The sequence below is a fragment of the Phalangium opilio genome, unplaced genomic scaffold (genome assembly GCF_054372755.1).
Source record: "Phalangium opilio isolate 3A_F unplaced genomic scaffold, DU_Popi_V2 ptg000056l_1, whole genome shotgun sequence".
Taxonomy (NCBI): domain Eukaryota; kingdom Metazoa; phylum Arthropoda; class Arachnida; order Opiliones; family Phalangiidae; genus Phalangium; species Phalangium opilio.
Genome location: NW_028324175.1, coordinates 1,373,355 through 1,399,321, shown reverse-complemented (window position 1 = coordinate 1,399,321; position 25,967 = coordinate 1,373,355). Strand labels below are relative to the sequence as shown.

Genomic DNA, 25,967 nt, shown 5'->3' with positions numbered 1-25,967 from the left:
GCCTTCCGGGAGTGAGGCGGATGCGATAACCGCTACACTAAAGATATGTTATTATTCTAATCGAAAGAACAGGGTCAAGTAATTAAGCAATACGTAAACAAACAACCCGTCCATAGGAAATGCATTAGACTATACTTTGCAGGCCCATAACTCTGTGTCTCCTTGAGATACCGGGATGTCCTTAGGATATGTTATAGACCAATTTGTCCCCCATCTAGCCATACTAAGAATTAGGGCTACGACAAACAGTAGTCGAGTAATTAAGCTAATCGTAAACAAACAAACCCCTTCATAGGTAATACATTAGACTAAATTTTGGAGGCTCGTAACTCTGGTTCTACTAGAGATACGGGGATGTAAATAATGTGACCTTGACACAAATGTTCGGATAATTATAAAGAAATTTGCATGTTCCAATAAAAAAAAAACTTCGCGGTTTCGAACTTGTGGCCTTCCGGGAGTGAGGCGGATGCGATAACCGCTACACCAAAGATATGTTATTATTTTTAATCGAAAGAACAGGGTCAAGTAATTAAGCAATACGTGAACAAACAAACCCCTCCATAGAAAATGCATTAGACTATACTTTGCAGGCCCATAACTCTGTGTCTACTAGAGATACCGGGATGTCCTTAGGATATGTTATAGTCCAATTTGTCCTTCATCTAACCATTTTAAAAACTTTGGGCTACGACAAACAGGGGCCGAGTACTTAAGCAAAACGTAATGAAACAAACCCTCCTCCATAGGAAATGAGTTAGACTATAATTTGCAGGCTCATAACTCTGTTTTTACTAGAGATACGGGGATTGTCTTTGAGTATGTTATAGTCCAATTTGTCCCCCATCTAACCATACTAAAAACATTGAGCTACAACAAACAGGGCCGAGTAATTAAGCTAAACGTAAACAAACAACCCCTCCATAGGAAATGCATTAGACTATATTTTCCGGCTCGTAACTCTGTTTCTACAGGAGATACGGGGATGTCCTTTGATTATGGTATTGTCCAATTTGTCCCCCATCTAACCATACTAAAATATTTGGGTTACGACAAACAGGGGCCGAGTACTTAAGCAAAACGTAAAGAAACAAACCCCCTCCATAGGAAATGAGTTAGACTATACTTTGCAGGCTCGTAACTCTGTTTCTATTGGAGATACGGGGATGTCCTTTGAGTATGTTATAGTCCAATTTGTCCCCCATCTAACCATACTAAAAACATTGAGCTACGACAAAAAGGGGCCGAGATGTTAATCAAAATGTTCGTCAACTTTGGTATCGTCTCACTTATTTTTATTATGTTACTTATGATTTTTGCACTAAACTTTGGAGGCTCATAACTCTCTTTCTACAAGAGATACTGGGATCTCCTTTGGATATGTTATAGTACTCTTTGCTCCCCATACAAGGATACTTTAAACTTGAGGCTACCTTAATATCGTCGTCAACTTATTTTTTGTCTCACTTATTGTTAGAAGGTTACTTTTGATTTTTGAAAATAAAGTTTGCAGGGTCGTAACTCTGGTTCTACCAGAGATACGGGGATGTAAATAATGTGACCTTGACACAAATGTTCGGATAATTATAAAGGTCTTTGCATGTTCCAAGCAAAAAAAAAACTTCGCGGTTTCGAACCTGTGGCCTTCCGGGAGTGAGGCGGATGCGATAACCGCTACACTAAAGATATGTTATTATTCTAATCGAAAGAACAGGGTCAAGTAATTAAGCAATACGTAAACAAACAACCCGTCCATAGGAAATGCATTAGACTATACTTTGCAGGCCCATAACTCTGTGTCTACTAGAGATACCGGGATGTCCTTAGGATATGTTATAGACCAATTTGTCCCCCATCTAGCCATACTAAGAATTAGGGCTACGACAAACAGTAGTCGAGTAATTAAGCTAATCGTAAACAAACAAACCCCTTCATAGGAAATACATTAGACTAAATTTTGGAGGCTCGTAACTCTGGTTCTACTAGAGATACGGGGATGTAAATAATGTGACCTTGACACAAATGTTCGGATAATTATAAAGAAATTTGCATGTTCCAATAAAAAAAAAACTTCGCGGTTTCGAACTTGTGGCCTTCCGGGAGTGAGGCGGATGCGATAACCGCTACACCAAATATATGTTATTATTTTTAATCGAAAGAACAGGGTCAAGTAATTAAGCAATACGTGAACAAACAAACCCCTCCATAGAAAATGCATTAGACTATACTTTGCAGGCCCATAACTCTGTGTCTACTAGAGATACCGGGATGTCCTTAGGATATGTTATAGTCCAATTTGTCCTTCATCTAACCATTTTAAAAACTTTGGGCTACGACAAACAGGGGCCGAGTACTTAAGCAAAACGTAATGAAACAAACCCTCCTCCATAGGAAATGAGTTAGACTATAATTTGCAGGCTCATAACTCTGTTTCTACTAGAGATACGGGGATGTCCTTTGAGTATGTTATAGTCCAATTTGTCCCCCATCTAACCATACTAAAAACATTGAGCTACAACAAACAGGGGCCGAGTAATTAAGCTAAACGTAAACAAACAACCCCTCCATAGGAAATGCATTAGACTATACTTTGCAGGCCCATAACTCTGTGTCTACTAGAGATACCGGGATGTCCTTAGGATATGTTATAGTCCAATTTGTCCTTCATCTAACCATACTGAAAACATTGAGCTACGACAAACAGGGGCCGAGATATTAAGCAAAATGTTCGTCAACTTTGGTATCGTCTCACTTATTTTTATTATGTTACTTATGATTTTTGCACTAATCTTTGGAGGCTCATAACTCTTGTTCTACAAGAGATACTGGGATCTCCTTTGCATATGTTATAGTACTCTTTGCTCCCCATACAAGGATACTTTAAACTTGAGGCTACCTCAATATCGTCGTCAACTTATTTTTTGTCTCACTTATTGTTAGAAGGTTACTTTTGATTTTTGAAAATAAACTTTGCAGGCTCGTAACTCTGGTTCTACCAGAGATACGGGGATGTAAATAATGTGACCTTGACACAAATGTTCGGATAATTATAAAGGTCTTTGCATGTTCCAAGCAAAAAAAAAGCTTCGCGGTTTCGAACCTGTGGCCTTCCGGGAGTGAGGCGGATGCGATAACCGCTACACTAAAGATATGTTATTATTTTTAATCGAAAGAACAGGGTCAAGTAATTAAGCAATACGTGAACAAACAAACGCCTCCATAGGAAATGCATTAGACTATGATTTGCAGGCCCATAACTCTGTGTCTACTAGAGATACCGGGATGTCCTTAGGATATGTTATAGTCCAATTTGTCCTTCATCTAACCATACTGAAAACATTGAGCTACGACAAACAGGGGCCGAGATATTAAGCAAAATGTTCGTCAACTTTGGTATCGTCTCACTTATTTTTATTATGTTACTTATGATTTTTGCACTAAACTTTGGAGGCTCATAACTCTTGTTCTACAAGAGATACTGGGATCTCCTTTGCATATGTTATAGTACTCTTTGCTCCCAATACAAGGATACTTTAAACTTGAGGCTACCTCAATATCGTCGTCAACTTACTTTTTGTCTCACTTATTGTTAGAAGGTTACTTTTGATTTTTGAAAATAAACTTTGCAGGCTCGTAACTCTGTTTCTACTGGAGATAAGGGGATGTCCTTTGAGTATGTTATAGACCAATTTGTCCCCCATCTAGCCATACTAAGAATTAGGGCTACGACAAACAGTAGTCGAGTAATTAAGCTAATCGTATACAAACAAACCCCTCCATAGGAAATACATTAGACTAAATTCTGGAGGCTCGTAACTCTGGTTCTACCAGAGATACGGGGATGTAAATAATGTGACCTTGACACAAATGTTCGGATAATTATAAAGGTCTTTGCATGTTCCAAGCAAAAAAAAAACTTCGTGGTTTCGAATCTGTGGCCTTCCGAGAGTGAGGTGGATGCGATAACCGCTACACTAAAGATATGTTATTATTTTTAATCGAAAGAACAGGGCCAAGTAATTAAGCAATACGTGAACAAACAAACCCCTCCATAGAAAATGCATTAGACTATACTTTGCAGGCTCGTAACTCTGTTTCTACTGGAGATACGGGGATGTCCTTTGAGTATGTTATAGTCCAATTTGTCCCCCATCTAACCATACTAAAAACATTGAGCTACGACAAACAGTAGTCGAGTAATTAAGCTAATCGTAAACAAACAAACCCCTCCATAGGAAATGCATTAGACTATACTTTGCAGGCCCATAACTCTGTGTCTACTAGAGATACGGGGATGTCCTTAGGATATGTTATAGTCCAAATTGTCCCCCATCTAACCATAATAAAAACTTTGGGCTACGACAAACAGGGGCCGAGTACTTAAGCAAAACGTAACGAAACAAACCCCCTCCATAGGAAATGCATTAGACTATATTTTGGAGGCTCTTAACTCTGTTTCTACTGGAGATACGGGGAAGTCCTTTGAGTATGTTATAGTCCAATTTGTCCCCCATCTAACCATACTAAAATTTTGAGCTACGACAAACAGGGGCCGAGTAATTAAGCTAAACGTAAACAAACAACCCGTCCATAGGAAATGCATTAGACTATATTTTGCAGGCCCATAACTCTGTGTCTACTAAAGATACGGGGATGTCCTTAGGATATGCTATAGTCCAAATTGTCCCCCATCTAACCATACTAAAAACATTGAGCTACGACAAACAGTAGTCGAGTAATTAAGCTAATCGTAAACAAACAAACCCCTCAATAGGAAATACATTAGACTAAATTCTGGAGGCTGGTAACTCTGGTTCTACCAGAGATACGGGGATGTAAATAATGTGACCTTGACACAAATGTTCGGATAATTATAAAAAAAACTTCGCGGTTTCGAACCTGTGGCCTTCCGGGAGTGAGGCGGATGCGATAACCGCTACACTAAAGATATGTTATTATTTTTAATCGAAAGAACAGGGTCAAGTAATTAAGCAATACGTGAACAAACAAACGCCTCCATAGGAAATGCATTAGACTATGCTTTGCAGGCCCATAACTCTGGGTCTACTAGAGATACCGGGATGTCCTTAGGATATGTTATAGACCAATTTGTCCCCCATCTAGCCATACTAAGAATTAGGGCTACGACAAACAGTAGTCGAGTAATTAAGCTAATCGTAAACAAACAAACCCCTTCACAGGAAATACATTAGACTAAATTTTGGAGGCTCGTAACTCTGGTTCTACTAGAGATACGGGGATGTAAATAATGTGACCTTGACACAAATGTTCGGATAATTATAAAGAAATTTGCATGTTCCAATAAAAAAAAACTTCGCGGTTTCGAACTTGTGGCCTTCCGGGAGTGACGCGGATGCGATAACCGCTACACCAAAGATATGTTATTATTTTTAATCGAAAGAACAGGGTCAAGTAATTAAGCAATACGTGAACAAACAAACCCCTCCATAGAAAATGCATTAGACTATATTTTGCAGGCCCATAACTCTGTGTCTACTAAAGATACGGGGATGTCCTTAGGATATGCTATAGTCCAAATTGTCCCCCATCTAACCATACTAAAAACATTGAGCTACGACAAACAGTAGTCGAGTAATTAAGCTAATCGTAAACAAACAAACCCCTCCATAGGAAATCCATTAGACTAAATTCTGGAGGCTCGTAACTCTGGTTCTACCAGAGATACGGGGATGTAAATAATGTGACCTTGACACAAATGTTCGGATAATTATAAAAAAAAACTTCGCGGTTTCGAACCTGTGGCCTTCCGGGAGTGAGGCGGATGCGATAACCGCTACACTAAAGATATGTTATTATTTCTAATCGAAAGAACAGGGTCAAGTAATTAAGCAATACATGAACAAACAAACCCCTCCATAGAAAATGCATTAGACTATACTTTGCAGGCTCGTAACTCTGTTTCTACTGTAGATACGGCGATGTCCTTTGAGTATGTTATATTCCAATTTGTCCCCCATCTAACCATACTAAAAACATTGAGCTACGAAAAACAGGGAACGAGTAATTAAGCTAAACATAAACAAACAACCCGTCCAAAGGAAATGCATTAGACTATGCTTTGCAGGCCCATAACTCTGTGTTTACTAGAGATACGGGGATGTCCTTAGGATATGTTATGGCCCAATTTGTCCTTCATCTAACCATACTAAAAACTTTGGGCTACGACAAACAGGGGCCGAGTACTTAAGCAAAACGTAAAGAAACAAACCCCCTCCATAGGAAATGAGTTAGACTATACTTTGCAGGCTCGTAACTCTGTTTCCACTGGAGATACGAGGATGTCCTTTGAGTATGTTATAGTCGAATTTGCCCCCCATCTAACCATACTAAAGACATTGAGCTACGACAAACAGGGCCCGAGTAATTAAGCCAAACGTAAACAAACAACCCGTCCATAGGAAATGCATTAGACTATACTTTGCAGGCCCATTACTCTGTGTCAACTAGAGATACGGGGATGTCCTTACGATATGTTATAGTCCAAATTGTCCTTCATCTAACCATACTAAAAACATTGAGCTACGACAAACAGGGGCCGAGATATTAAGCAAAATGTTCGTCAACTTTGGTATCGTCTCACTTATTTTTATTATGTTACTTATGATTTTTGCACTAAACTTTGCAGGCTCGTAACTCTGTTTCTACTGGAGATACGGGGATGTCCTTTGAGTATGTTATAGACCAATTTGTCCCCCATCTAGCCATACTAAGAATTAGGGCTTCGACAAACAGTAGTCGAGTAATTAAGCTAATCGTAAACAAACAAACCCCTCAATAGGAAATACATTAGACTAAATTCTGGAGGCTGGTAACTCTGGTTCTACCAGAGATACGGGGATGTAAATAATGTGACCTTGACACAAATGTTCGGATAATTATAAAGAAATTTGCATGTTCCAATAAAAAAAAAACTTCGCGGTTTCGAACTTGTGGCCTTCCGGGAGTGACGCGGATGCGATAACCGCTACACCAAAGATATGTTATTATTTTTAATCGAAAGAACAGGGTCAAGTAATTAAGCAATACGTGAACAAACAAACCCCTCCATAGAAAATGCATTAGACTATACTTTGCAGGCCCATAACTCTGTGTCTACTAGAGATACCGGGATGTCCTTAGGATATGTTATAGTCCAATTTTTCCCCCATCTAACCATACTAAAAACATTGAGCTACGACAAACAGTAGTCGAGTAATTAAGCTAATCGTAAACAAACAAACCCCTCCATAGGAAATGCATTAGACTATACTTTGCAGGCCCATAACTCTGTGTCTACTAAAGATAAGGGGATGTCCTTAGGATATGCTATAGTCCAAATTGTCCCCCATCTAACCATACTAAAAACATTGAGCTAGGACAAACAGGGGCCGAGATATTAAGCAAAATGTTCGTCAACTTTGGTATCGTCTCACTTATTTTTATTATGTTACTTATGATTTTTGCACTAAACTTTAGAGGCTCATAACTCTTGTTCTACAAGAGATACTGGGATCTCCTTTGCATATGTTATAGTACTCTTTGCTCCCCATACAAGGATACTTTAAACTTGAGGCTACCTCAATATCGTCGTCAACTTATTTTTTGTCTCACTTATTGTTAGAAGGTTACTTTTGATTTTTGAAAATAAAGTTTGCATGGTCGTAACACTGGTTCTACCAGAGATACGGGGATGTAAATAATGTGACCTTGACACAAATGTTCGGATAATTATAAAGGTCTTTGCATGTTCCAAGCAAAAAAAAACTTCGCGGTTTCGAACCTGTGGCCTTCCGGGAGTGAGGCGGATGCGATAACCGCTACACTAAAGATATGTTATTATTCTAATCGAAAGAACAGGGTCAAGTAATTAAGCAAAACGTGAACAAACAAACCCCTCCACAGAAAATGCATTAGACTATAATTTGCAGGCCCATAACTCTGTGTCTACTAGAGATACCGGGATGTCCTTAGGATATGTTATAGTCCAATTTGTCCTTCATCTAACCATACTAAAAACTTTGGGCTACGAAAAACAGGGGCCGAGTACTTAAGCAAAACGTAAAGAAACAAACCCCCTCCATAGGAAATGAGTTAGACTATACTTTGCAGGCTCGTAACTCTGTTTCTACTGGAGATACGGGGATGTCCTTTGAGTATTTTATAGTCCAATTTGTCCCCCATCTAACCATACTAAAGACATTGAGCTACGACAAACAGGGGCCGAGTAATTAAGCTAAACGTAAACAAACAACCCGTCCATAGGAAATGCATTAGACTATACTTTGCAGGCCCATAACTCTGTGTCTACTAGAGATACCGGGATGTCCTTAGGATATGTTATAGACCAATTTGTCCCCCATCTAGCCATACTAAGAATTAGGGCTACGACAAACAGTAGTCGAGTAATTAAGCTAATCGTAAACAAACAAACCCCTTCATAGGAAATACATTAGACTAAATTTTGGAGGCTCGTAACTCTGGTTCTACTAGAGATACGGGGATGTAAATAATGTGACCTTGACACAAATGTTCGGATAATTTTAAAGAAATTTGCATGTTCCAATAAAAAAAAAAACTTCGCGGTTTCGAACTTGTGGCCTTCCGGGAGTGAGGCAGATGCGATAACCGCTACACCAAAGATATGTTATTATTTTTAATCGAAAGAACAGGGTCAAGTAATTAAGCAAAACGTAATGAAACAAACCCTCCTCCATAGGAAATGAGTTAGACTATAATTTGCAGGCTCATAACTCTGTTTCTACTAGAGATACGGGGATGTCCTTTGAGTATGTTATAGTCCAATTTGTCCCCCATCTAACCATACTAAAAATTGGACATTGAGACCTTAACCTAGCTAACCAGAAGCATTTTTACAAGAGCGCGCCACCACTCTCAACAAACAGGGGCCGAGTAATTAAGCTAAACGTAAACAAACAACCCCTCCATAGGAAATGCATTAGACTATACTTTTCCGGCTCGTAACTCTGTTTCTACAGGAGATACGGGGATGTCCTTTGAGGATTTTATAGTCCAATTTGTCCCCCATCTAACCATACTAAAAACATTGAGCTACGACAAACAGGGGCCGAGTAATTAAGCTAAACGTAAACAAACAACCCGTCCATAGGAAATGCATTAGACTATACTTTGCAGGCCCATAACTCTGTGTTTACAAGATATACGGGGATGTCCTTAGGATATGATATAGTCCAAATTGTCCCCCATCTAACCATACTAAAAACATTGAGCTATGACAAACAGGAGCCGAGATATTAAGCAAAATGTTCGTCAAACAAACCCCTCCATAGAAAATGCATTAGACTATACTTTGCAGGCTCGTAACTCTGTTTCTACTAAAGATACGGGGATGTCCTTTGAGTATGTTATAGTCCAATTTGTCCCCCATCTAACCATACTAAAAACATTGAGCTACGACAAACAGTAGTCGAGTAATTAAGCTAATCGTAAACAAACTAACCCCTCCATAGGAAATGCATTGGACTATACTTTGCAGGCCCATAACTCTGTGTCTACTAAAGATAAGGGGATGTCCTTAGGATATGCTATAGTCCAAATTGTCCCCCATCTAACCATACTAAAAATATTGAGCTACGACAAACAAGGGCCGAGATATTAAGCAAAATTTTCGTCAACTTTGGTATCGTCTCACTTATTTTTATTATGTTACTTATGATTTTTGCACTAAACTTTGGAGGCTCATAACTCTCTTTCTACAAGAAATACTGGGATCTCCTTTGGATATGTTATAGTACTCTTTGCTCCCCATACAAGGATACTTTAAACTTGAGGCTACCTCAATATCGTCGTCAACTTATTTTTTGTCTCACTTATTGTTAGAAGGTTACTTTTGATTTTTGAAAATAAAGTTTGCAGGGTCGTAACTCTGGTTCTACCAGAGATACGGGGATGTAAATAATGTGACCTTGACACAAATGTTCGGATAATTATAAAGGTCTTTGCATGATCCAAGCAAAAAAAAACTTCGCGGTTTCGAACCTGTGGCCTTCCGGGAGTGAGGCGGATGCGATAACCGCTACACTAAAGATATGTTATTATTCTAATCGAAAGAACAGGGTCAAGTAATTAAGCAATACGTGAACAAACAAACCCCTCCACAGAAAATGCATTAGACTATACTTTGCAGGCCCATAACTCTGTGTCTACTAGAGATACCGGGATGTCCTTTGAGTATGTTATAGTCCAATTTGTCCCCCATCTAACCATACTAAAAACATTGAGCTACGACAAACAGTAGTCGAGTAATTAAGCTAATCGTAAACAAACAAACCCCTCCATAGGAAATGCATTAGACTATACTTTGCAGGCCCATAACTCTGTGTCTACTAGAGAAACGGGGATGTCCTTAGGATATGTTATAGTCCAAATTGTCCCCCATCTAACTATACTAAAAACTTTGGGCTACGACAAACGGGGGCCGAGTACTTAAGCAAAACGTAACGAAACAAACCCCCTCCATAGGAAATGCATTAGACTATACTTTGGAGGCTCGTAACTCTGTTTCTACTGGAGATACGGGGATGTCCTTTGAGTATGTTATAGTCCAATTTGTCCCCCATCTAACCATACTAAAAATTGGACATTGAGACCTTAACCTAGCTAACCAGAAGCATTTTTACAAGAGCGCGCCACCACTCTCAACAAACAGGGGCCGAGTAATTAAGCTAAACGTAAACAAACAACCCCTCCATAGGAAATGCATTAGACTATACTTTTCCGGCTCGTAACTCTGTTTCTACAGGAGATACGGGGATGTCCTTTGAGGATTTTATAGTCCAATTTGTCCCCCATCTAACCATACTAAAAACATTGAGCTACGACAAACAGGGGCCGAGTAATTAAGCTAAACGTAAACAAACAACCCGTCCATAGGAAATGCATTAGACTATACTTTGCAGGCCCATAACTCTGTGTTTACAAGATATACGGGGATGTCCTTAGGATATGATATAGTCCAAATTGTCCCCCATCTAACCATACTAAAAACATTGAGCTATGACAAACAGGAGCCGAGATATTAAGCAAAATGTTCGTCAAACAAACCCCTCCATAGAAAATGCATTAGACTATACTTTGCAGGCTCGTAACTCTGTTTCTACTAAAGATACGGGGATGTCCTTTGAGTATGTTATAGTCCAATTTGTCCCCCATCTAACCATACTAAAAACATTGAGCTACGACAAACAGTAGTCGAGTAATTAAGCTAATCGTAAACAAACTAACCCCTCCATAGGAAATGCATTGGACTATACTTTGCAGGCCCATAACTCTGTGTCTACTAAAGATAAGGGGATGTCCTTAGGATATGCTATAGTCCAAATTGTCCCCCATCTAACCATACTAAAAATATTGAGCTACGACAAACAAGGGCCGAGATATTAAGCAAAATTTTCGTCAACTTTGGTATCGTCTCACTTATTTTTATTATGTTACTTATGATTTTTGCACTAAACTTTGGAGGCTCATAACTCTCTTTCTACAAGAAATACTGGGATCTCCTTTGGATATGTTATAGTACTCTTTGCTCCCCATACAAGGATACTTTAAACTTGAGGCTACCTCAATATCGTCGTCAACTTATTTTTTGTCTCACTTATTGTTAGAAGGTTACTTTTGATTTTTGAAAATAAAGTTTGCAGGGTCGTAACTCTGGTTCTACCAGAGATACGGGGATGTAAATAATGTGACCTTGACACAAATGTTCGGATAATTATAAAGGTCTTTGCATGATCCAAGCAAAAAAAAACTTCGCGGTTTCGAACCTGTGGCCTTCCGGGAGTGAGGCGGATGCGATAACCGCTACACTAAAGATATGTTATTATTCTAATCGAAAGAACAGGGTCAAGTAATTAAGCAATACGTGAACAAACAAACCCCTCCACAGAAAATGCATTAGACTATACTTTGCAGGCCCATAACTCTGTGTCTACTAGAGATACCGGGATGTCCTTTGAGTATGTTATAGTCCAATTTGTCCCCCATCTAACCATACTAAAAACATTGAGCTACGACAAACAGTAGTCGAGTAATTAAGCTAATCGTAAACAAACAAACCCCTCCATAGGAAATGCATTAGACTATACTTTGCAGGCCCATAACTCTGTGTCTACTAGAGAAACGGGGATGTCCTTAGGATATGTTATAGTCCAAATTGTCCCCCATCTAACCATACTAAAAACTTTGGGCTACGACAAACGGGGGCCGAGTACTTAAGCAAAACGTAACGAAACAAACCCCCTCCATAGGAAATGCATTAGACTATACTTTGGAGGCTCGTAACTCTGTTTCTACTGGAGATACGGGGATGTCCTTTGAGTATGTTATAGTCCAATTTGTCCCCCATCTAACCATACTAAAAACATTGAGCTACGACAAACAAGGGCCGAGATATTAAGCAAAATGTTCGTCAACTTTGGTATCGTCTCACTTATTTTTATTATGTTACTTATGATTTTTGCACTAAACTTTGGAGGCTCATAACTCTTGCTCTACAAGAGATACTGGGATCTCCTTTGGATATGTTATAGTACTCTTTGCTCCCCATACAAGCATACTTTAAACTTGAGGCTACCTCAATATCGTCGTCAACTTATTTTTTGTCTCACTTATTGTTAGAAGGTTACTTTTGATTTTTGAAAATAAACTTTGCAGGCTCGTAACTCTTATTCTACTGGAGATACCGGGATGTCCTTAGGATATGTTATAGTCCAATTTGTCCTTCATCTAACCATACTAAAAACTTTGGGCTACGACAAACAGGGGCCGAGTACTTAAGTAAAACGTAAAGAAACAAACCCCCTCCATAGGAAATGAGTTAGACGATACTTTGCAGGCCCGTAACTCTGTTTCTACTGTAGATACGGGGATGTCCTTTGAGTATGTTATAGTCCAATTTGTCCCCCATCTAACCATACTAAAAACATTGAGCTACGACAAACAAGGGCCGATATATTAAGCAAAATGTTCGTCAACTTTGGTATCGTCTCACTTATTTTTATTATGTTACTTATGATTTTTGCACTAAACTTTGGAGGCTCATAACTCTTGCTCTACAAGAGATACTGGGATCTCCTTTGCATATGTTATAGTACTCTTTGCTCCCCATCCAAGGATACTTTAAACTTGAAGCTACCTCAATATCGTCGTCAACTTACTTTTTGTCTCACTTATTGTTAGAAGGTTACTTTTGATTTTTGAAAATAAACTTTGCAGGCTCGTAACTCTGTTTCTACTGGAGATAAGGGGATGTCCTTTGAGTATGTTATAGACCAATTTGTCCCCCATCTAGCCATACTAAGAATTAGGGCTACGACAAACAGTAGTCGAGTAATTAAGCTAATCGTATACAAACAAACCCCTCCATAGGAAATACATTAGACTTAATTCTGGAGGCTCGTAACTCTGGTTCTACCAGAGATACGGGGATGTAAATAATGTGACCTTGACACAAATGTTCGGATAATTATAAAGGTCTTTGCATGTTCCAAGCAAAAAAAAAACTTCGTGGTTTCGAATCTGTGGCCTTCCGAGAGTGAGGCGGATGCGATAACCGCTACACTAAAGATATGTTATTATTTTTAATCGAAAGAACAGGGTCAAGTAATTAAGCAATACGTGAACAAACAAACCCCTCCATAGAAAATGCATTAGACTATACTTTGCAGGCTCGTAACTCTGTTTCTACTGGAGATACGGGGATGTCCTTAGGATATGTTATAGTCCAAATTGTCCCCCATCTAACCATACTAAAAACTTTGGGCTACGACAAACGGGGGCCGAGTACTTAAGCAAAACGTAACGAAACAAACCCCCTCCATAGGAAATGCATTAGACTATACTTTGGAGGCTCGTAACTCTGTTTCTACTGGAGATACGGGGAAGTCCTTTGAGTATGTTATAGTCCAATTTGTCCTCCATCTAACCATACTAAAAATATTGAGCTACGACAAACAGGGGCCGAGTAATTAAGCTAAACGTAAACAAACAACCCGTCCATAGGAAATGCATTAGACTATATTTTGCAGGCCCATAACTCTGTGTCTACTAAAGATACGGGGATGTCCTTAGGATATGCTATAGTCCAAATTGTCCCCCATTTAACCATACTAAAAACATTGAGCTACGACAAACAAGGGCCGAGATATTAAGCAAAATGTTCGTCAACTTTGGTATCGTCTCACTTATTTTTATTATGTTACTTATGATTTTTGCACTAAACTTTGGAGGCTCATAACTCTTGTTCTACAAGAGATACTGGGATCTCCTTTGGATATGTTATAGTACTCTTTGCTCCCCATACAAGGATACTTTAAACTTGAGGCTACCTCAATATCGTCGTCAACTTATTTTTTGTCTCACTTATTGTTAGAAGGTTACTTTTGATTTTTGAAAATAAACTTTGCAGGCTCGTAACTCTGGTTCTACCAGAGATACGGGGATGTAAATAATGTGACCTTGACACAAATGTTCGGATAATTATAAAGGTCTTTGCATGTTCCAAGCAAAAAAAAAACTTCGCGGTTTCGAACCTGTGGCCTTCCGGGAGTGAGGCGGATGCGATAACCGCTACACTAAAGATATGTTATTATTTTTAATCGAAAGAACAGGGTCAAGTAATTAAGCAATACGTGAACAAACAAACGCCTCCATAGGAAATGCATTAGACTATGCTTTGCAGGCCCATAACTCTGTGTCTACTAGAGATACCGGGATGTCCTTAGGATATGTTATAGTCCAATTTGTCCTTCATCTAACCATACTGAAAACATTGAGCTACGACAAATAGGGGCCGAGATATTAAGCAAAATGTTCGTCAACTTTGGTATCGTCTCACTTATTTTTATTATGTTACTTATGATTTTTGCACTAAACTTTGGAGGCTCATAACTCTTGTTCTACAAGAGATACTGGGATCTCCTTTGCATATGTTATAGTACTCTTTGCTCCCCATACAAGGATACTTTAAACTTGAAGCTACCTCAATATCGTCGTCAACTTACTTTTTGTCTCACTTATTGTTAGAAGGTTACTTTTGATTTTTGAAAATAAACTTTGCAGGCTCGTAACTCTGTTTCTACTGGAGATAAGGGGATGTCCTTTGAGTATGTTATAGACCAATTTGTCCCCCATCTAGCCATACTAAGAATTAGGGCTACGACAAACAGTAGTCGAGTAATTAAGCTAATCGTATACAAACAAACCCCTCCATAGGAAATACATTAGACTAAATTCTGGAGGCTCGTAACTCTGGTTCTACCAGAGATACGGGGATGTAAATAATGTGACCTTGACACAAATGTTCGGATAATTATAAAGGTCTTTGCATGTTCCAAGCAAAAAAAAACTTCGTGGTTTCGAATCTGTGGCCTTCCGAGAGTGAGGCGGATGCGATAACCGCTACACTAAAGATATGTTATTATTTTTAATCGAAAGAACAGGGTCAAGTAATTAAGCAATACGTGAACAAACAAACCCCACCATAGAAAATGCATTAGACTATACTTTGCAGGCTCGTAACTCTGTTTCTACTGGAGATACGGGGATGTCCTTTGAGTATGTTATAGTCCAATTTGTCCTCCATCTAACCATACTAAAAACATTGAGCTACGACAAACAGTAGTCGAGTAATTAAGCTAATCGTAAACAAACAAACCCCTCCATAGGAAATGCATTAGACTATACTTTGCAGGCCCATAACTCTGTGTCTACTAGAGAAACGGGGATGTCCTTAGGATATGTTATAGTCCAAATTGTCCCCCATCTAACCATACTAAAAACTTTGGGCTACGACAAACAGGGGCCGAGTACTTAAGCAAAACGTAACGAAACAAACCTCCTCCATAGGAAATGCATTAGACTATACTTTGGAGGCTCGTAACTCTGTTTCTACTGGAGATACGGGGAAGTCCTTTGAGTATGTTGTAGTCCAATTTGTCCCCCATCTAACCATACTAAAAATATTGAGCTACGACAAACAGGGGCCGAGTAATTAAGCTAAACGTAAACAAACAACCCGTCCATAGGAAATGCATTAGACTATATTTTGCAGGCCCATAACTCTGTGTCTACTAAAGATACGGGGATGTCCTTAGGATATGCTATAGTCCAAATTGTCCCCCATCTAACCATACTAAAAACATTGAGCTACGACAAACAGTAGTCGAGTAATTAAGCTAATCGTAAACAAACAAACCCCTCCATAGGAAATCCATTAGACTAAATTCTGGAGGCTCGTAACTCTGGTTCTACCAGAGATACGGGGATGTAAATAATGTGACCTTGACACAAATGTTCGGATAATTATAAAGGTCTTTGCATGTTCCAAGCAAAAAAAATAAAAACTTCGTGGTTTCGAACCTGTGGCCTTCCGAGAGTGAGGCGGATGCGATAACCGCTACACTAAAGATATGTTATTATTTTTAATCGAAAGAACAGGGTCAAGTAATTAAGCAATACGTGAACAAACAAACCCCACCATAGAAAATGCATTAGACTATACTTTGCAGGCTCGTACCTCTGTTTCTACTGGAGATACGGGGATGTCCTTTGAGTATGTTATAGTCCAATTTGTCCCCCATCTAACCATACTAAAAACATTGAGCTACGACAAACAGTAGTCGAGTAATTAAGCTAATGGTAAACAAACAAACCCCTCCATAGGAAATGCATTAGACTATACTTTGCAGGCCCATAACTCTGTGTCTACTAGAGAAACGGGGATGTCCTTAGGATATGTTATAGTCCAAATTGTCCCCCATCTAACCATACTAAAAACTTTGGGCTACGACAAACAGGGGCCGAGTACTTAAGCAAAACGTAACGAAACAAACCCCTTCCATAGGAAATGCATTAGACTATACTTTGGAGGCTCGTAACTCTGTTTCTACTGTAGATACGGGGAAGTCCTTTGAGTATGTTATAGTCCAATTTGTCCCCCATCTAACCATACTAAAAATATTGAGCTACGACAAACAGGGGCCGAGTAATTAAGCTAAAAGTAAACAAACAACCCGTCCATAGGAAATGCATTAGACTATATTTTGCAGGCCCATAACTCTGTGTCTACTAAAGATACGGGGATGTCCTTAGGATATGCTATAGTCCAAATTGTCCCCCATCTAACCATACTAAAAACATTGAGCTACGACAAACAAGGGCCGAGATATTAAGCAAAATGTTCGTCAACTTTGGTATCGTCTCACTTATTTTTATTATGTTACTTATGATTTTTGCACTAAACTTTGGAGGCTCATAACTCTTGTTCTACAAGAGATACTGGGATCTCCTTTGGATATGTTATAGTACTCTTTGCTCCCCATACAAGGATACTTTAAACTTGAGGCTACCTCAATATCGTCGTCAACTTATTTTTTGTCTCACTTATTGTTAGAAGTGTTACGTATGATTAGAGTGACGTCACTCGGTAGAGGGCGATAAGATTAATCCGACTTGTAATGTAATCAAACATCACATTAAAATATCAGAAGCGTTATCGTTCTCACTAAAGCTAGTTGTCTATTTAATCAAGCGCCACTGTTATCAAACACAACATGGTGCCAGAAGTCGGGTATCGCGCTATTTAAAAAACAGGGTCTTTATCTTAAACAGTTGAGTTTAATATACGCTACGGGTCATATTTCCCACCGCTTAAACCCTCGTTGCAGTCGCGTTTTTTTTATCACTGAATAGACATGGCCACGTTTCGCGCACCGCCCCCCTTTGTACCGGCTGATAATCCCGCGGACTCATGGGACGTCTGGAGGGAAGAATTTGACATTTTCGCCAGGGCCACGGAACTAGCGAAGAAATCGGCGGACACTCAGATCAATACATTTTTGCACATCATCGGACCTGAAGGCCGTAAGATATATAAGATTTTGGAATTTCCTCCTCCCACACCAGCCCAGCTAGAGACTAATGACACTCCTCAACGATCCTTGGAGGAAGTGTACGCGGCATTTACCGATTACTACGAACCGTACAAGCACTTAACACTTTCCCGACACAAGTTCTTCACCGCGCGCCAAGGCCCGTCTCAATCTTTTGATGACTACGTCGCAGAGCTCAAGACCTTAGCCAAACATTGCCAGTTCAATGAACTCAAAGACTCTCTAATCTGCACACAAATTGTTGAAGGGGTTCGCAGCCTCGACGTTCAAACACGACTATTAGAAGTACGGACATTAACATTAAAAGACGCTATCAACATCGGCAGGACCAACGAGTTGGCCGGAACACATGCCAGACGTATCACCAACACACCAGCCCCAACCATGACCATGCCAAACCTGCCTGTCGCCATCGACACTCTGTATGGTCGTTCGGCGCGCCGTCCATTTCGTACGGGTATAACCTCCGGCTCCCATTGGCGTCGGCAATCTCTGTCACCTGCCCCAAGACGATCTAGTTCGTCATATCGCAACAATCCACGGTCCTCTTCAACCAATACAACACGACAGGGGTCCTCTAGATATAATCAATCGTTTCGAGCCAACACCCCATGCCAAAGATGTGGTTTAACTCATCAACATCGAGCTTGTCCTGCCCACGGTTCAATCTGTACTAAATGTGGCGGAATAAACCATTGGGCTCGAGTCTGCGTGGCCTCCTTTTCACTTCAAGAAGCAGAGGCACTATATAACCAAGAATCCAATCAATACGAACTCGTGGAACATAGCTATCAAGATTATCCGACAGACCAGCAAACTGAAACGGGAATCTATCACTTGCAAAGACGGGGACCGGTCGAGGAACTCCAAGACACTGAACCATTCTTCATTGAACTCATAACCATAAACGCTACGTCTGTCAAGAACACAAGCCAAGAATGGATGACAAGGATAACTGTCCACCAAGAAGATGTAAATTTTAAAATGGATACTGGCTCCCAGGTCAATGTCCTACCACACTCCCTCTATAAGAAGTTATTCAACCCACCACCCATCACTCCGACATCCAAGATTGTGATGTCCTATACAGGACATAGAGTACCAATGCTAGGATCAACCAACCTGATGACTATCTCTGAAAATTCTCGACGGAATTGCGTGTACTATGTCACAGAACAAGATACAATTCCCATTTTGGGAGCCACTGCGTTACAACAACTTGGCCTCATTCAACGTCTTGACTCTGTACAGGAGAAAACCCGCCGCCTAGGAACAGTCCAAGAAACTACATCCCAGACGATAGTAGAGGACTTTAAGGACGTCTTTGGCCCTATGGGCTGCCTCCCTGGAACACATCATATTACCCTCAGAGAAGACGCTCAACCTATTATTGTCCCGGCGCGGACTGTTCCCTACGCATTTCGTGAACCCTTAAGAAGAGAGCTAAAACGAATGCAAGAGTTGAAAGTAATAACACCGGTCACCGAACCTACAGACTGGGTGCATCCGCTTGTGGTGGTCCCTAAACCTGAAAGGCAGACAAAACCCGGAAAGTTTTCTTCGTCGAGCAACACTGAACAATCCAAAGCGCCAGAAATTCGTGTTTGCTTGGACCCACGATCACTTAACAAATCAATCAAGCGGGAACATTACAGAGTTCCCACGTCACAGGAGATCTTTAGCAACTTTCAAGGCTGTAAAGTATTTACCGTACTAGACGCTACATCTGCATTTTGGCAGATAAAACTTGACGACGCCAGCTCTCGCCTCTGTACCTTCTCTACACCGTATGGACGCTTCCGCTTTTTACGAATGCCCTATGGGATCTCGAGTGCCTCCGAAATATGCCAGCGAATAATGACGGAACTATTTGGAGACATTCCAGGGGTTGATATATCCACAGACGATCTCGTGATAGGAGCTCCCAACATGGAAGAGCATAATTCAAGGCTAACTGAGGTTCTGAAACGAGCAAGAAGAGCCGGCATCACTTTCAACATGAAGAAACTCCAATTGGCCGTTACTACCATAACGTATCTGGGTCACAAGATATCTCAACATGGGATTCAGATCGATGATAACAAGATCAAAGCGGTCCAATCTTTGAAACCACCTTCAAGCAAGAAAGAGCTACAGAGATTCCTAGGAATAATAAACTACTTGAGTAAATTCATACCACACCATTCAGAAAAAACGGCCCCTCTGCGGCAACTTCTCAAGGAGACTGTAGAGTTCATATGGGACGCGAATCCTCAAAAGCATTTCGACCTACTTATAGACGATATTATGAAGGCTCCAGTACTGAAGTTCTACCATCCAAATAAACACAACGTCGTTTCTGTAGACGCGAGCCAATACGGCATAGGAGCGGTATTACTTCAAGATGGTCACCCAATACAATACGCGTCGTCAACCTTGACAGAGACTCAACAACGGTATGCTCAGATTGAGAAGGAGCTCTTAGCCGTTGTCTACGCCGTAGAACACTTTCATTATTATCTGGTCGGAACAAAAGCAACCATAGAAACCGATCACAAACCCCTATTGGCCATAGTACAGAAGCCACTTAATATTCTTTCACCGCGCCTTCAACGCCTAGTACTACGCCTATCACGATATGATATCACTTTGAAATATGTTCCGGGCTCACAGATGTACATTGCGGACGCACTGTCGAGATCACCGAGAAGTTCTACTGATATACATACGGACGACTTAGAAGGCGCAACAGCCTGTCTACATTCAATGACTCTGTTATCCGGAAACAAATTAAATCAATTTCAGCAAGCAACCGCGATGGACGAAGAGACGCAGCTCCTGTGTACATACACCAAGAATGCTTGGCCAAAGAGTCAAGCATCCATTCCACAAAAGGTGAAGCTGTATTATCCCTTAAAGGAAGAAATTCACCATGCCGATGGCTTGCTATATAGAGGAGAACGCTTGATAATACCCACAACTCTGAGACCCGAAGTGATACGTCAACTACATCAAGCCCACCAAGGGATAAACGCATGTCTAAGAAAAGCTAGGCTACATGTCTACTGGCCGGGCATGACGGCTGAAATATCACGAGCAATAGAAGGTTGCAACATATGCCGCACAAGAGACAGGGCGAACACTCACATCACAATGACGCCACACCCAGTGCCTACAAGACCTTGGGAAACCATCGGGATGGATCTTTTTCATCTGGATCAAAAAATCTGCTTACTGACCGTTGACTACTACTCCAAATATGTCGAGGTTGATGAAATGACCTCCACTGATACTAAGGCACTGATAAAAGCCGTAAAACCTCACTTCGCAAGGCACGGGATCCCTCAGAAACTCATCACAGACAACGGACCTCCGTTCAATTCGGTGGAGTTTGCTAAATTCCTAACTGATTGGGGAGTCGAACATGCCACTTCAAGTCCTCACTTCCCACAATCCAACGGAATGGCTGAAAGGCACATCCAGACCATTAAGAATCTACTAATAAAGGCCAGCCAAGCCGGTGAAGATCCACAGAGGGTTATCCTGGAATACCGGGCAACTCCCCGGCAAGACCTCCCATCTCCCTCTGAAATGCTTATGGGTCGTCTCATTAGAACTCCTAATTCAACGTCAGCATCGACTTTGATGCCTAAATATCCAATCAAATCTATGGGCGAATCACTTGAGGCTCGAAGAACCAAGATTGTGGAAAAGAATCAGTCAAAGTACCCCAAGTACATGGCAAAGAAGTATCAAGTGGGATCTCCCGTTCGCCATTTCGTTGCCACAAGAAAATGGCTACCAGCAACAGTCATTGCTGAAGCCAAAGAACCTGATTCTTATATGATCCGAACAGACAACGGTGCCTGCTATAGTCGGAATCGAATACATCTAAAACCAAGAATAACTCAACCATCATCAGGGATGCAAGTACAGTCTATGCAACGGCCCATCAGTTCAAAACATCTGACTAACACGCGAGCTGTGCAAAGACGATCCTCAACCTGCGAGGTTCATATACCTATAAACTTTGAAACACCGGACAGATCAGAGACCACGGCATCTAGAATAAGTACGAAGCCTAAAATCGCACCCAAGCCAAAAACGCCGCTCTCCAAAGGTTACCAGTACCGAAACAACACACCCAACATTGCACGAACGAATCAGCATCAACAGCCATCGACAACAATGGCCAGTCACACGTGTACACAACTTGTGACCCCAGAGCTCCGGTCTACCAACCCACCAGGACCTTCAGGCGTGACACAAGCTCAGAGGACAAAGGCCAGACCACAACGGACGACTAGAATACCGGACCGACTAACGTACTACATGCTAAAATGACGTGCTTTATCTCGTTTTAACTCTAATCAGTGTTAGCTATAAATTTGATTAATGTGTTATAATTAATTGTCACGTACTGCATACTAAAATAACGTTCTTTAACTCGTCTTAACTTTAATAATTGTTAGCTAAACTTTGATTAATGTGTTATAATTAATTGTTCTGTAAAAAAAAAAAAAAAAAAAAAAAAAAAAGGAACATGTTACGTATGATTAGAGTGACGTCACTCGGTAGAGGGCGATAAGATTAATCCGACTTGTAATGTAATCAAACATCACATTAAAATATCAGAAGCGTTATCGTTCTCACTAAAGCTAGTTGTCTATTTAATCAAGCGCCACTGTTATCAAACACAACAAGAAGGTTACTTTTGATTTTTGAAAATAAACTTTGCAGGCTCGTAACTCTGGTTCTACCAGAGATACGGGGATGTAAATAATGTGACCTTGACACAAATGTTCGGATAATTATAAAGGTCTTTGCATGTTCCAAGCAAAAAAAAAACTTCGCGGTTTCGCACCTGTGGCCTTCCGGGAGTGAGGCGGATGCGATAACCGCTACACTAAAGATATGTTATTATTTTTAATCGAAAGAACAGGGTCAAGTAATTAAGCAATACGTGAACAAACAAACGCCTCCATAGGAAATGCATTAGACTATGCTTTGCAGGCCCATAACTCTGTGTCTACTAGAGATACCGGGATGTCCTTAGGATATGTTATAGTCCAATTTGTCCTTCATCTAACCATACTGTAAACATTGAGCTACGACAAATAGGGGCCGAGATATTAAGCAAAATGTTCGTCAACTTTGGTATCGTCTCACTTATTTTTATTATGTTACTTATGATTTTTGCACTAAACTTTGGAGGCTCATAACTCTTGTTCTACAAGAGATACTGGGATCTCCTTTGCATATGTTATAGTACTCTTTGCTCCCCATACAAGGATACTTTAAACTTGAAGCTACCTCAATATCGTCGTCAACTTACTTTTTGTCTCACTTATTGTTAGAAGGTTACTTTTGATTTTTGAAAATAAACTTTGCAGGCTCGTAACTCTGTTTCTACTGGAGATAAGGGGATGTCCTTTGAGTATGTTATAGAGCAATTTGTCCCCCATCTAGCCATACTAAGAATTAGGGCTACGACAAACAGTAGTCGAGTAATTAAGCTAATCGTATACAAACAAACCCCTCCATAGGAAATACATTAGACTAAATTCTGGAGGCTCGTAACTCTGGTTCTACCAGAGATACGGGGATGTAAATAATGTGACCTTGACACAAATGTTCGGATAATTATAAAGGTCTTTGCATGTTCCAAGCAAAAAAAAACTTCGTGGTTTCGAATCTGTGGCCTTCCGAGAGTGAGGCGGATGCGATAACCGCTACACTAAAGATATGTTATTATTTTTAATCGAAAGAACAGGGTCAAGTAATTAAGCAATACGTGAACAAACAAACCCCACCATAGAAAATGCATTAGACTATACTTTGCAGGCTCGTAACTCTGTTTCTACTGGAGATACGGGGATGTCCTTTGAGTATGTTATAGTCCAATTTGTCCTCCATCTAACCATACTAAAAACATTGAGCTACGACAAACAGTATTCGAGTAATTAAGCTAATCGTAAACAAACAAACCCCTCCATAGGAAATGCATTAGACTATACTTTGCAGGCCCATAACTCTGTGTCTACTAGAGAAACGGGGATGTCCTTAGGATATGTTATAGTCCAAATTGTCCCCCATCTAACCATACTAAAAACTTTGGGCTACGACAAACAGGGGCCGAGTACTTAAGCAAAACGTAACGAAACAAACCCCCTCCATAGGAAATGCATTAGACTATACTTTGGAGGCTCGTAACTCTGTTTCTACTGGAGATACGGGGAAGTCCTTTGAGTATGTTGTAGTCCAATTTGTCCCCCATCTAACCATACTAAAAATATTGAGCTACGACAAACAGGGGCCGAGTAATTAAGCTAATCGTATACAAACAAACCCCTCCATAGGAAATACATTAGACTAAATTCTGGAGGCTCGTAACTCTGGTTCTACCAGAGATACGGGGATGTAAATAATGTGACCTTGACACAAATGTTCGGATAATTATAAAGGTCTTTGCATGTTCCAAGCAAAAAAAAAACTTCGTGGTTTCGAATCTGTGGCCTTCCGAGAGTGAGGCGGATGCGATAACCGCTACACTAAAGATATGTTATTATTTTTAATCGAAAGAACAGGGTCAAGTAATTAAGCAATACGTGAACAAACAAACCCCACCATAGAAAATGCATTAGACTATACTTTGCAGGCTCGTAACTCTGTTTCTACTGGAGATACGGGGATGTCCTTTGAGTATATTATAGTCCAATTTGTCCTCCATCTAACCATACTAAAAACATTGAGCTACGACAAACAGTATTCGAGTAATTAAGCTAATCGTAAACAAACAAACCCCTCCATAGGAAATGCATTAGACTATACTTTGCAGGCCCATAACTCTGTGTCTACTAGAGAAACGGGGATGTCCTTAGGATATGTTTTAGTCCAAATTGTCCCCCATCTAACCATAATAAAAACTTTGGGCTACGACAAACAGGGGCCGAGTACTTAAGCAAAACGTAACGAAACAAACCCCCTCCATAGGAAATGCATTAGACTATACTTTGGAGGCTCGTAACTCTGTTTCTACTGGAGATACGGGGAAGTCCTTTGAGTATATTGTAGTCCAATTTGTCCCCCATCTAACCATACTAAAAATATTGAGCTACGTCAAACAGGGGACGAGTAATTAAGCTAAACGTAAACAAACAACCCGTCCATAGGAAATGCATTAGACTATATTTTGCAGGCCCATAACTCTGTGTCTACTAAAGATACGGGGATGTCCTTAGGATATGCTATAGTCCAAATTGTCCCCCATCTAACCATACTAAAAACATTGAGCTACGACAAACAGTAGTCGAGTAATTAAGCTAATCGTAAACAAACAAACCCCTCCATAGGAAATACTTTAGACTAAATTCTGGAGGCTCGTAACTCTGGTTCTACCAGAGATACGGGGATGTAAATAATGTGACCTTGACACAAATGTTCGGATAATTATAAAGGTCTTTGCATGTTCCAAGCAAAAAAAAACTTCGCGGTTTCGAACCTGTGGCCTTCCGGGAGTGAGGCGGATGCGATAACCGCTACACTAAAGATATGTTATTATTTTTAATCGAAAGAACAGGGTCAAGTAATTAAGCAATACGTGAATAAACAAACCCCTCCATAGAAAATGCATTAGACTATACTTTGCAAGGCCCATAACTCTGTGTCTACTAGAGATACCGGGATGTCTTTAGGATATGTTATGGTCCAATTTGTCCTTCATCTAACCATACTAAAAACATTGAGCTACGACAAACAGGGGCCGAGTAATTAAGCCAAACGTAAACAAACAACCCGTCCTTAGGAAATGCATTTGACTATACTTTGCAGGCCCATAACTCTGTGTCTACTAAAGATAAGGGGATGTCCTTAGGATATGCTATAGTCCAAATTGTCCCCCATCTAACCATACTAAAAACATTGAGCTATGACAAACAGGAGCCGAGATATTAAGCAAAATGTTCGTCAACTTTGGTATCGTCTCACTTATTTTTATTAGGTTACTTATGATTTTTGCACTAAACTTTGGAGGCTCATAAC

At 40.2% G+C, this 25,967-nt stretch overlaps 1 protein-coding gene across 1 annotated transcript; it reads left to right on the top strand.

Moving 5' to 3' along the window:
• Positions 1-17,750: 17,750 nt before the first annotated feature.
• LOC149667736 (uncharacterized) lies at positions 17,751-22,271 on the top strand. Its single transcript, XM_089840927.1, has one exon. The coding sequence runs from the start codon at positions 17,751-17,753 to the stop codon at positions 22,269-22,271; it is 4,521 nt and encodes a 1,506-aa protein (XP_089697053.1).
• The last annotated feature ends 3,696 nt before the right edge of the window (positions 22,272-25,967 follow it).